At 41.3% G+C, this 13,726-nt stretch overlaps 1 protein-coding gene across 5 annotated transcripts in view; it reads left to right on the top strand.

Moving 5' to 3' along the window:
* Positions 1 to 13,726, top strand: part of zswim5 (zinc finger, SWIM-type containing 5) — a 252,422-nt gene that overhangs the window by 213,959 nt on the left and 24,737 nt on the right. For all 5 annotated transcript variants that reach the window (XM_041207622.1, XM_041207623.1, XM_041207626.1 and 2 more), the window contains 2 exons: positions 8,584 to 8,760; positions 8,874 to 9,020. In XM_041207622.1, the coding sequence (XP_041063556.1) occupies positions 8,584 to 8,760; positions 8,874 to 9,020 (324 nt within the window). The remainder of the gene's footprint in view (positions 1 to 8,583; positions 8,761 to 8,873; positions 9,021 to 13,726) is intronic.

A 13,726-nucleotide genomic window follows, 5' to 3' on the forward strand; every position in this document is an offset into this window, starting at 1 on the left:
GTTTTGCATTGAGTTGAAATGTTGCTGTCTTCTAAATATGGTAAATGTTATTTGTCTACTGTACCCAACTTTCCTCATGCATACCATTAACATGTGGTATGAGTTGCTATTGTTAATGATTTGGGCTTGTATGTCCAGATGTTGAGTTGCTAATCTCTCTAATGGTCAGTGTCTCATTCCAAGACTAGAGAGTCAATGCTTTTATTTTTTTCTCCATCTACTCCACTAGGAAAACTATAAGTGAATAACAGCACACCACTATTCGCACCTACTAGTGATTATGGAACAGAATTTATAGAGGTCATTTTGCTACCCTTTATGTTGGGAAATTTGGAGGATAACCAAAAATTACAACACGTTAGCAGAACTTTCAGTCCTGAGTATTATAAGTGCAACTCTTCCTTTTATTTTTTTAAAATAAAGACTTCAAATGGTGTTCAACATGGAGCAGTGCTGATTGATTAGCTGAGGCGGTGGGGGTGGGGGGGTGGGAGAGAGACATTCGATAGTAATGAGCAGGAGGTTTCCTTGCCCATGTTTGACCTGATGCCATGAGACTTCATGGGATCTGGAGTCGATGTTGAGGACTCCCAGGGCAACGCCCTCTTGACTGTATACCACTGTGCTGCCACTTCTGTTGGGTCTGTTTTGTCAGTGGGACAGGACATACACAGGGATGGTGACAATAGGGTCTGGGACATTGTCTGTATAAATGATTCTGTGAGAGTATGACTATGTCAGGCTGTTGCTTGACTAGCTTGTGAAATAGATCGCCAAATTTTGGCACAAATCTCCAGTTATTATTAAGGATTGCAGTGTTGACAAGGCTGGGTGTGCCACTGATGTTTCAGGCACCTAGGTTGATGCCAGGTGGTCTTTACAATTTCATTCCTTTCAGACTTTGTAGCGCTGATACAATGGAGTGGCTTGCTAAGCCATTTCAGTGGGTAGTTAAAGTCAACCACATTGCTGTGGGTTTGGAGTCACATGTAGGCCAGACCAGGTGAGGATGGCAGATTTCTTTCCCTAAAGGGCACTGGTGGACCAGATGGGTTTTTCCAAAAATCAATAATCGTTTCAGGTCACTATTACTGAGACCAGCTTTTAATTCTAGATTTATTCATAGAATTTAAATTCCACCAGCTGCCGTGGTGGGATTTGTACCCCTGTCCTCAGAGCATTAGCCTGGGCCTCTGGATAGCCAGTCTAGTGTCATTACCATTACATCACTGCCCCTATAACAAGATTGTCATCCTATTCCTACTGAAATTTATATATCACACATTAGTTGTCTCACTATTGTCACTAATTGATGCAAGCAGGATAAAGAAAATAGTATATAATGCTGAGTGCTAAATGCTTAACATTATGCTTTTAGAATCTGCATCTCTTGTTGGAGTCAAGTCAGTGAGTAGAGATTTTTTGAGTATAAATTTAAAAATGTTGTTGGGAAAATCATATGTCTCTCATGGCTTGTGAGTTCCAATATGATAGTGGTGATTAACATTAGAACCATCATTAGTACATTTTCCTCCTTTATTCTGACAAAGCACTTGTTCTTCATCGTTTAAACTGCACAGGCTGGATTTTTCTTGCCCACGTCGGGTGTGTTTCCAGCTGGGGTGCACATAAAATATATTGGGTGGCTACCCACCTAATCCCAGGCTGACCTCCATAATACGATAATACAAAATCAGCCCACCCACCACATGTAAATAAATAATTAAAGGTTATCCAGGCTTGTTAGCAATCCTATTGATCAGGATAATATGCTGCCCATGCCATAATACAGTGGGCGTGGGCAGGCTGTTTTTTGTGGCCTAGATGAAAAGAGGCAGTAAAGGAAGTGGGGGATACCACATTTGAGGGAGTGCACTGTATGCATCAGGGGCATCCCCCCCAAGATGTCACCTGCACCCCAACCCAACTTCCTTCATTGCGACCTGACGGCGAAAATCTGCAACTCCTCTTTGGGTTATCGGATCTCTCCCCATCCTAAAAGCCAAGAACTTGCCTATCTCTGGCAGCCACGGTTCTCCTTTGTGGTCCTTCTTGCAGTCCCAGCAGGCCAGCAGCTGTCAGACGAGGGACTTTCTCACAGTGGGTATTTCCCACCACAGAGCGTTATGTCTTCGGGGCAGGGCTCTTTCTGTGGTGTTGGCTGTTGGCTGACTTTCCTTCCACTCGGGTGAGGAGTCTGCCCCCTCCCCATAAAAAAAAACTCCTCATGGAGTGCTTTCTAATTGAAACTCAGTACTTGAAGCTTCCATTTTCTTTCCATAATTAATCCACAGTTTGACAACTTGGATAGAAGGATTTGTGTTTTATTTTAAAAGGCAATAATATGTAATTTCTTTTGGGTGCGGTTAACCATCCGTTAGGTGACTTCTTAGTCGCAATGACTGTTGCATCATTAGAAGTTTCCATTCCATTCTCCCTGAAAATGTCTGCTGCCTGTGCCAGATATTCCAGATAAACTTTAAAATATCTCATTTAAAATGCCGTCTTGTGGGCATTAATTTTTCCCCTTTTGTCTTGTCTGATCTTCCTTTTGACTGAAGCTGTCCCCAGTTCAATGGGGCAGCCTCAGTACATAGATTATCCACTGAGGTCCTTGATAGTAGAATGGGGTTATTCTCCAATTTATTTCATTACCTGATGCTTAGTTTCTGCACAGTGTTGCTTCCCCATGTAATTGTTTTGGAGTATTTTATCAACAACTTTGTTGAAATGCTTAAAATAAAAGCAACTGTTTCTGCTTAAATGGTCAATAGAGATGCAAGTGGGCAAGTTGCTGGAGGATGAACAGGTTCAAGGGGCTGTATGGCCTATTTATGTTCCTAGGTTGCTGAATTGGACTTGGTATGAAAAAACTTAGTTAACATCAACAGAGGTATAATCATCAATTCAACATTGTTTCAGCTTCATCTGTGCATTTTAATTAACCTTCCTCACACAAATTTGCAAACCACAAATTGCTCAGGCTCTATGCGATTGCCACTTACTGTTCAAACAACTTGCTGAGTTACAGTATAAATAGAGTTGTTCAACAAAATACAGTGATACTAATATTGTTACACTCTACCCAATCTAACCCATTTCTTGTAAATATAGTTGCTGATCAACCTTAATCCCGACTCAGAATAGCCACTCTACTATTGAGATTTTTTTCATTTCTCACATCATCTTTCCTTGTGGCCTGTCTAAATAAAGTTGCCAAATTAAGGATGTTATACATCTTTGCTCAAGAGGAACTAGATTGAGATTTGCTTTCGTATTTCATATTGGACCCTACAGCCAGAAAAAAAGACTTTCAACCCATTGGTCTAGCACAGGTTTGAACCCAGGTTCCAAAGATGAAACAATGCTGTGCTAATCAACATGGACATCAAATCCTATTAGTTTTTATGCTTTCATGGGATGCAAGTGTCTGCTCATCCCTAATTACCCTTGATAAGGTACTGGTGGGCTGCTGCCCTGAACCTCTGCAGCCCATCTGGTGTAGATACATCCACAGTGTTGTTAGGAAGGGAGTTCCAAATTTCTTGACCCAGCGACAGTGAAGGAACGACAATATAGTTCTTAGTAAGGACAGCATGTGGCTTGGAGGGGAATTTTCAGCTGGTGTTGTTCCCATTTGTTTACTACTCTTGTCCTTCCAGGTGGTAGATTTCCCGGATTTGGAAAGTGCTGTTGAAGTTAGCTTGGTGACTATTTTGTTTTCAGCTTACTCCTAAAAGCTCATGCAGGGTATATAGTTTGATGAATACGTGGGTGGCCTGGCCTGCCTTTGTGTTAACGTTTGTTGCTAAATTATTCGGAAGGAATCACAGATGAGTCCAATAATGTATTTGCCAAACATCTTAGGAGGAGAGATTGTTGGATTGCAATCTGGAGCAGCAGCAATAGCTACTTAACAACCCACCCACCCCTATCCTTATCTAGCTCAGGACGCTGACCTCACCCTCTGACCAAGATCAGTTAACTCACCTGAGACCAGGATCCCAATACTCATGGATAGACAGGGAACAGATGTAGCAGCTGTATAAGGGTTTCCTGAATGCCTTGTTAAATTTAAAGCAGGATCTGTTTAAATATTTTGGCTCGGATTTTCATGGAGTCATGGAAACTCTGTGGACCTTCAAAAATGGACAGCGGGACTCAGATTCGGAGTCCACGCCATTTCTGACGGATCCCATTTGCACCTGTAAGGGAAAAGGGATTGCGCATGATGCACATGAAGGAAACCCAAACTCAGCAGGGCTATTTGAGTTCAGTGCTGAGTTTAACCAGACCCCATTTTTGCTATAGAAAGGGCCTTAGCCCACAGTGTGGGAGTTGGGAATTTTTAGAGTAGTCGTAAATGCTCTTGAATGGCGTTCAAAGTCTATAGAACTGTCAAGCTGTGAAGTTATTTGAATCCCCATCCCTTTAAAAAAATAGCCTGTTGTGTCAGTGAGATGTAAAAGAAAAAAATACTGAAGCTGTGAACTTATTTAAATCCACATCCCTTTAATTTTTTTTAAAAATAGGCTGCCTGTCAGTAAGAGTATTAAAAATTCTGTTTTAGCAGTTACAATAACTGTTTGTTGATATTATCCCAAGGACTATTGTTATGTTATTATGAATGCTTGGCTGCTTTCCACAACCTATTATTATCTCAGTAGGGACCCTGAGTTCTCAGTTTGATAGACCGCTCAAAGAGGATATTAAAGGATTACCTGCCTTTGATGTGTGGTTATGAATACAAGTCCTTTTAATGGATTAAGTACTTGAGGGAATTTAAATGGTTTTAATGGGCTTTCATGAATGGGAATTTTTAAAAATTATAATAAAGGCTGTAATAGCTATTTAGACCTTAATTTTATTTCATCTCAACACGGTTTCTGAAATCTGCCCATGATGGAAACTGGGTGTGTAGGCATGGAGCATGTAAGATCAAAGGGTTTTGGCTTGGGAGCATGGGTAGGCACAAAGTTGCATTGTTGTTATGGGGGTTTTAAGGGACCATTAGTTGGCATCAAGTTGGCATGGGGGCTACAAGGGTCCAAGAGGGTGGCTGGGGCATTAGGTTGGCATGGGGCATGGAGATGGCATGGGGAGTTGGTGGCCATGGGGTGTGAGGGCTAGAGGGCCTAAAATTTAAGGAAACAAAACATCCCAGTGCCCAGAGATGAGCCTCATCAGCCCTGTAGCTGCCTCCAATCTGCCTCTGGGGGCAGCAGGTCTGACTCCACCTTGCACCCCTGAGGCAGGTGCAGTGAATCAGGAGTGAAAATCTGGGCCTTTGTCTCCATATCCCAGCTGGCAGCATTCCAGTTTGAGAGGCTACCCAGGATTGGATTTCCCATTTTTGAATTTTTAGTCCCCTTCCACCTTCGGAATCTTAAACTTCCTCCCAGGGTTTATTTTACTTTTTAGCTTTTCACTTCAGAAAGAAATGTATGTTGGTTAATGAATGATGAATGATCAGAGAAGTGGTAAATTTATCAATATAGCTCGTGTCTGGCTGACTAAGCGTGTGATATGTTGGGGTTACTTAAAGATTACCTTGTATACCAGATTCTACCAAGATTAAATTTGCCCAAACACTGTATAAAATTAACTTTTTAAAGGTTGTTAGTGAAGTTGCGTGAGCTAGTAGCATGGTTGGTCTGCCATTGCTGTAATGGCATGCTTGCATTTTATACCAGCATTGGTTGTAATCTTTCAAAATTCCCTAGATTCTGCAAAGGCCCTAGTGGATTAGAAAATCACAAATGTAACTCCTCCATTCAAGAAAGAAGGAAGTCAGAAATCAGGAAACTGCAGGCCAGTTAGCCTAATACCTGTCATTGGGAAAATGCTGGAACCGTTATTAAGGAAGTGGTAGCAAGATATTTAGAAACCAACAGGAAACAGAGAATTGGGATAAAGTGGTCATTTTCAGGTTCGCAAATTGTAACTAGTGGAATGCCACCAGGATCAGTGCTGGGGCCTCAACTATTTTTGCAATCTATGTTAATGGCTTGGATAAAGGGACTGAGTGCATTGTAGTCAAATTTGCTGATGGCACAAAGATAGATGGGAAAGCAAGCTGTGAGGAGGATACAAAGGCCCAGATTTTCACCATGACGGAGGGAGAGCCTCTCAGTTGTGGTGAAAATGGCAGGTGCCTGAAAATCATAATTCCTGCCCCTGAGCATGACACTTCCCATTTTCGTGGGGTAGGAATGGGCCTGGGTCAGGATTCCTGAATGCACATTTTGAGGAGACAGCTGCCCTGAGAAATAAGCAGCTGCCACCACTCATGTGATTTTGGTCTGAGAGGTGCCTGAATCCTGACGTGTGGAGATTAGACCAGATAGGAGCAGGACTGAACCTTGTGGATTCACTTTGATAGCCAAGATACCCCTTTCAAGAGGTGAGGCATCCCTTTGGATCTGGTGCTGGGACACCTTTCGGGGAGGTCAGGTGCCCTTTGGGTTAGGTCAGGTGCCCTTTGCAAGTGTTAAAATTAGGCATGAATGTGTGTACGAAGTGCATAAACTCATTAACTGTCAAGCTCATTGGAATTGTCAACAGACCTGTTAAAAACACCTGTCAAGAGGGCCAATCAAAAGTGTCAAGAGAACCTGTCAAGAGGACCTGTCAAAGGGAGCTGTCAAAGCATTTAAAAGTTCTGCCCTTTAAATCTTTGAAAGAAATGTGGGGAGTGTTTAAAAAAGTCATTGCTTGTTATTTGACTCTGTCTGTTGACATAAGCCTGAGGGCTTCTATTACTGGATTACTGTTGCATGACTGATTTCACACCATCCATTGTCACAGTAAGCAGCCTGCCACTTCAATTTGACATCTACAAATGGTTTACAGACTTTTTGAGGTGGGACTATGAATTCCAATGCTTGCTGTTATAAAGGACCGTGCACTTGAATGAAATGTTTGTTTTTATAAGGCTTTATGTATTTGAAGAATGTAAATGAAGCAAATGGGTTTTTATGAATGAGATTGGGCTTTTTCCAATATAGTGAAGTCTGCAACAGACATTTAGAACTTCATTTTAAGGAACTTTATTTATCTCATCTCTGCATGTGTCCTGAGGTCTGTTCATGATGGATACTAGGTGAGTTAGCATGGTAAGTGTAAGGGCAAAGAGTGGTGGGTGGGGGCATGGGTTGGCCTAAGTTGGCACAGGGACAATAAAGGGCCATGGGGTGGATACAGGAGCATAAGTTGGCATGCAGGGTATGAAGTGGCCATGGATGGCAGGTGCAGAGGCATATATTGTCATGGAGGGCATGAGGTGTTATGGGGGTGGGTTTGGGGATGAGGTGACATGTGCTGGCATGGATGGGGCATGGGGATGTGTGAGGGGATGTGATGTGTGAAAGCCGGAGCGATGTTTTGTGTTTTCTTTCCTTCCACCCAGCCCTCCTTTGCACCCACATCCTGCTCAATACTTCTGGGGTTGCCTACTCCTGGACTGAAAATCAGAAATGTGGCCAGCCATTTTTAAAAGTTGGGTTCGTGGAGCTCGGAATTCTCTGAGCACTGCACACCTGATTTGCGAACATAAATCCAGGCCAAAGGTTCAGTAAAGGGATATAGATAGATTAAGCGAGTAGCAAAAATTTGGTAGATGAAGTATAATGTGAGGAAAAATGTGAAGCTGTCCACTTTGGTAGAAAGAATAGAAAAGAAAAACATAATTTAAATAGAGACAAGAAAATGTTGTGGAACACAGAAATCTGGGTATCCTCATACATGAAACACAAAGTTAGCATGCAAACACAGCAAGTAATTAAGAAGGAAAGTGGAATTTTGGCCTTTATTGCAAGGAGAATGAAGTATAAAAGTAGGGAAGTCTTGCTACAACTATATAGGACAAATTTGGTCTTTATTTTTTAAGGAGGGATATACTTGCATTGGAGGCAGTTCAGAGAAGGTTCACCAAGTTGATTCCTGGGATAAAGGAGTTGTGAGGAAAGGTTGGGTGTATACTCATCAGAATTTAGAAGAGTGAGAGGTGATTTTATTGAAGTGTAAAATCCTGAGGGAGGTTGACAGTGTAGATAGTGAATGTTGTCCCCAGTGGTGGAATCTGGAACTAAGGGCAATAGTTTCAGTATAAGGGGTTGGCCATTTAAGACGCACATAAAGTGGGATTTCTTTGCTGAGGTTCATGAATCATTGAAATTCTCTTTCATAGGCACCTCTGGAGATTAGGTCATTGAATATATTCAAGGCTGAGACATTGAATATTTTCAAGTCTGAGAGAGATTTTTGAACTATAGGTGAGTTAAGGGTTACAGGGAGCAAAGTGAACCTGAGGCCAAGATCAGATCAGCCATGATCTTCTTGAATGGCAAAGAGCCTCAATGGGCCAAATAGCTTACTTGTGCTCCTGTTTCTTATGTTCTTGTGTAACATATTTGAGTACACATGTAATTCAAAACTAGGATATTGAACAATTATTGACACAAATTATGGCATTCTGCTGGCCAGTGATACAGAAGGAGGTTTCAAGCTGCTGCTGTCGTTTTAGACAGTACTCCTTGTAAGCTGCATATAGTAACTTTCTCCTACAATATTTTCTCCTAACAGAGTCTTTAGCTAGGCCACGGCGGACAGTTTTCACACGTGCAATGGAGGCTTGTGATCTACACTGGCAGGATAGTCATCTTCAGCGTATTATTAGCAGCGATTTTTATGCGTCACCCTCTTACCAGAGAGAGAGTGAGAGCCTCCTTTTCAACACACATGGGCAGCCTCTGTGGTTAGGTAACGTGTAAAATTTACTTTGCTTTTAAAGTCTTTTCCTTGCTCTTAATTCCTCCTCCCTCACAAAAATGCCCTAATACTAATTCCTCTCCAAACTGTTCTGATACTCATAGAACATGTTCCCACTGCCTGTGCCAGGGTGGACGCCCTACGTTCCCATGGTTATCCTAAAGAAGCTCTCCGGTTAGCTGTTGCAATAATCAATACGCTCCGTCTACAGCAGCAACGGCAGCTAGAAATCTATAAACATCAAAAGAAAGGTGAGTCTTGTGAAACGTTTCAGAAAGCAGTTACTTATAAGACAGATTTCATGTGTAAGTGACTTGCTGTATATGGAACAAAAAGCAAAAGAGCCATGGATGCTGGAAATCTCAAACTAAAACAAAAAAATGCAAAAAACTCTCAGCTGGTCAGCCAGCATCTGTGGAGAGAGCAGATGAGCTAAAATTTTGGTTGTGGGTTTTACTCTTAGTCGAGTGCCACATCTAAATTTTCGACTTTTCTGTGTTCTCCACAGATATTGGCTGACCCGCTGAGAGTTTCTAGAATTTTCTGTTCTATATTGGAATTTGGAGCTGAGTGGGGAAAAATAAGGTAGAATCCACCAGCCTGGAGATTTAAGTTAAGTTCATAGTGATGGCAATGAGTCAGGAAAGTCCCCTTCATGTGTAGTTGTCGAGCTTCTTTTTGGAAGGGTCTTGTTGAGGAAGCTTTAACTTTTGCATTCGAAAATTTGAGTATTCATTAGCATTTCAGAATTTTGACAAGTTTTTTTTATGTGTACTTTGCACTGTGTAACCTGAAAATTTGTTGGTGTTTGGCAATGCAGAGGAGAAGCATTAGTAGTATTCTCCTCTCAACCATCCTTAGCCCCATCTAGATGGATGCAGAGCTAACTGCTGCCTTTGATACTGCTAATCAGTCTGTTCTCCTGCAGAGCCAATCTTCATACATTCCTGCTAATGTCTCTACACCTTTTCAAACTCTCCTTCTATGGCTGCAGATTCATTTCAAAGGCATGCTTGTAATATATTACATATTCTATGTAAGTTGCAAACTCCTTGGAATATAGGAACAGGAATAGTTCCTCAAGCCTTTTCCACCATTCGGTGCGATCATGGCTGATATGTGACCTAACTCCATATACCTGTATTTGCCCCGTATCCCTTAATATCTTTGGTTAACAGAAACCTATCAATCTCAGATTTAATATTAATATTTGACCCAGCATTAGCTGCCATTTGTGGAAGAGTGTTCAAAAGTTTTACCATCCTTTGTGTTAGAAATGTTTCTTGACTTAACCCCTGAAAGATCTGGTTCTAATTTTTAGACCATGCTATCCTCATCCTAGATTCTCCAACCAGCAGAAATAGCTTCTCTCTTTCTACCTATTAATTCCCCTTAATATCTTGAAAACTTTGATCAAATTAACCCTAATTCTAAGGAGTACAATACTAGTTTGTGTAATTGCTCCTTGTAAGTTAATGCTTGGAGTCCAGATATCATTTTAGTAAATCTATGCTGCACTAGCTCCAAGGGAAATATATCCATACTAAGGTGTAATGATCAGAACTGAACTGTATTTTCGGTTTGGTATAACCAGGGTTTTGTATAGTTGCAGCACGACTTCTAACCTCTTGATGTCTAGCTCTCTACATATAAAGGCCAGCATTCTATTAGCCTTTTTAATTTTTTATTTATACCTGTACATGACATTTTAATCTACCTACATAAACTCCTAAGTTTCTTTGGACCTCCGCTGTTTCTAAATTTCTACCACTTAGAAAATACTCTGATCTATCATTTTTAGCTCCAAAGTGCGTGACCTTACCCTTGCCTATATTTAAATCTGTTTGCTACAGTTTTTCCCATTCAACTTAATCTATTAACATCTCTATGTAATTTTCCGTCCATACTGTTTACAATGCCATCTTTCTTTGCGTCATCAGCAAACTTGGATATCTGACTTTCTATCCCATCATCTAATTCATTGATAAATACAGTGAAATGTTAAGGCACCCTGCGGGACACTACTAGTCACATCATGGCAATTAGAGCACCAGCCTATTATCCCTGTCACTCTGCCAATCTTGTAACTAATAAGTTTCCTCAATTCCATCAGCTTTAACTAACAGATTCTTAACTAAATGTCTTCTGAAAGTCCAAGTAATAACATCCATAGACACCTCCCTGTCCACCACCTTAGCCACCTCTTCAAAAAATTCAACAGGCTCATCAGGCTACACTTAACAAATCTATGCGGACTCTCTCTGATCAGCTAAAAATTTTTAAGGTGCCCAGTCACTCCATCCTTAATTATAGACTCTAGTAATTTCCTGATGACAGATGTTAAGCCAACCAGTCTGTAATTCCATGGTTTTCTTCTCTCACCTTTCTTAAATAACAGAGTGATATGTACAATTTTACAATCCAAAGGAACGGTTCCTGAATCAAGAGAACTTTGGAAGATTATAGTTGGGGCATCAATTTACTGCAATGTTCTTACCTACTACCTTTAAAGCCCTTTAATGAAAGCCATCTGATCTTGGGGTATTGTCACTCTTTAGTACCTTTATTTTCTTAATTACTGTTAATTTGCTTATGTTAAGTTGGTGAGTCCCCGTCAGTGATTCAATATTAGTTTACCAGGGGTGTCCAACATATTATCCTCTTCCTCTACTGCAGATACTGATGCAAAGTAATTACTTAAAGTAATTACTGCTTCCATATTTTTTATATATGTGTGTGTGTATATATATATATTTCTCACCATTGTTAGATTTTAAGAGGCCCACATTGCTTTTAACCACCGTCCTTTTCTTAACATAATTGTAATTTTTGGTTTTGTGTTGATTTTGAGATCCAGTGTAAGTTTCTTTTCATAATCCTTTTTTATAGCTCTTAGTATATTTTGTCATCCTTTTCTGTTCTCTGTTTGGCTCTTATTCACTGGAATCGTTGCTTTTTTTTGCATTTTATGTGCTTTTTCTTTTAGTTTTATTTTGTCCCTTACCTCTTTAAACATCCATAGACTTTGTTGGCAATTAGAGTTCTTGCCCACTTGGGTATACCTGCTTCTGCATCACATTACATTCTTTTTTGAACACCTCCACTGTTCTGTCATTTTACCCATTAGCAGATCTACTCAGTTTATTGTGGACAATCTCTGACCTCATTGCAGGCTTGGTTCAAGCATGGACAAAATAGCTGAACTCCAATGGTGAGGTGAGATTGACTGCCCTTGACATCAAGGCAGCATTTGACAGAGTGTGGCATCAACCGGGCAAAACTGGTGTTAATGGGAATCAGGGGGAAAAATCTGCTGGATGGAGTCATACCTAGCACAAAGGAAGATAGTTGTGGTTGATAGAGGTCAATCATTTCAGTTCCATGACATCACTGCAGGAGTTCCTCAGTGTAGTGACCTAGGGCCAGCCATCTTCAGCTGCTTCATCAATGACCTTCCTTCTATCATAAGGTCAGAAGTGGGGAAGTTCGCTGATGATTGGGCAATGTTCAGCCCCACTCGTGACTCCTCAGATACTGAAGCAGTCCAATGTCCAGGCTTCGACTGACAAGTGGCAAGTAACATTTGCACTACACAAGTGCCAGGCACTGACCATCTCCAACAAGAGAGAATCTAACTGTTGCCCCTTGACATTCAATGGCATTACCAATACTGAATCCCCCACTATCAACACCCTGGGGGTTACCATTGACCAGAAAATGAACTGGTCTAGCCACCTAAGTACTGTGGCTACAAGAGCAAGTCAGAGCTAGGAATCCTGCCACGAGTAACTCACCACATGACTCCCCAAAGCCTGTCTGCCATCTGCAAGGCACAAGTCAGGAGTGTGATGGAACACTCTCCACTTCCCTGGATGAGTGCAGCTCCCACAACACTCAAGAAGCTTGACATCATCCAGGACAAAGCAGCCCACTTGATTGGCACCACATCCACATTTACTCCCTTCACCACTGACGTGCAGTGGCAGCAGTGTGTACCATCTACAAGATGCATTGCAGGAACTCACCTAAGCTGTTTGACAGCACCTTCCAATCCAATGACCTCTACCATTTAGAAGGACAAGGGCAGGAGACACATGGGGCAGAATTTTATGCCTGCGGGATTTTATGGTTCTGCCAAAGTCAGTGGGCTTTCGAATGGCTCACCATATGGTCCTGCCCCCACCGCGATGAAGTTTATAAAATTCTACCCATGGGAACACCACCACCTGGAAGTTCCCCTCCAAGCCACTCATCATCCTGACTTGGAAATGTATCATCATTCCTACGCTCTCGCTGGGTCAAAATACTGGAATTCCCTCCCTAACAGCACTGTGGGTGCACCTACACCACATGGAATGCAATGGTTCAAGAAGGCACCTCAGCACCAGCTTCACAAGGGCAATTAGCGATAGGCAATAAATGTTATCCCAGCCACATCCCATGAGTGAACAAAAAAAAAACAATCATCCCATTGACATTGTGTTATGACACAGCCAATGGTAAATGCTGAGCTGCTCAAATCCCAAAGGGAAACTTGAAACAAATGCCACAACTGTTTTTCAATTTGTATAAATTTCAAGACGCGTGCCATGAATTCAGTGATAATAAGACCACCAAGTATTATAGGTTTCTTACAAAACTAAATTAAACCTTTAGTAATAGAAGAAATGATTTTAAGTACACACATAGATCTACAAATTACTACTATGATAACTTCTAATCCCCCTAATTAATCTAATTCCCAGTTACATTTTCGTTAAGGCAACGGTAAGGCACATAGATTTTAAAAGACACTGGCAAAGAAACATGATACCCTGAATAATCCAATTCAAAGTGAGTTTTCTTAACTTCAGTTCTTTGTAGACAGCAGCTTGAGGCGTAGATGCTGGAGGCTTTTCATATGTTTTAAATCTTAGAATGCCTTTCCTTGCACACAGCCTTCTCTCCTTTAACCATT

The sequence above is a fragment of the Carcharodon carcharias genome, chromosome 16, assembly GCF_017639515.1.
Source record: "Carcharodon carcharias isolate sCarCar2 chromosome 16, sCarCar2.pri, whole genome shotgun sequence".
NCBI classification, from domain to species: Eukaryota; Metazoa; Chordata; class Chondrichthyes; order Lamniformes; family Lamnidae; genus Carcharodon; species Carcharodon carcharias.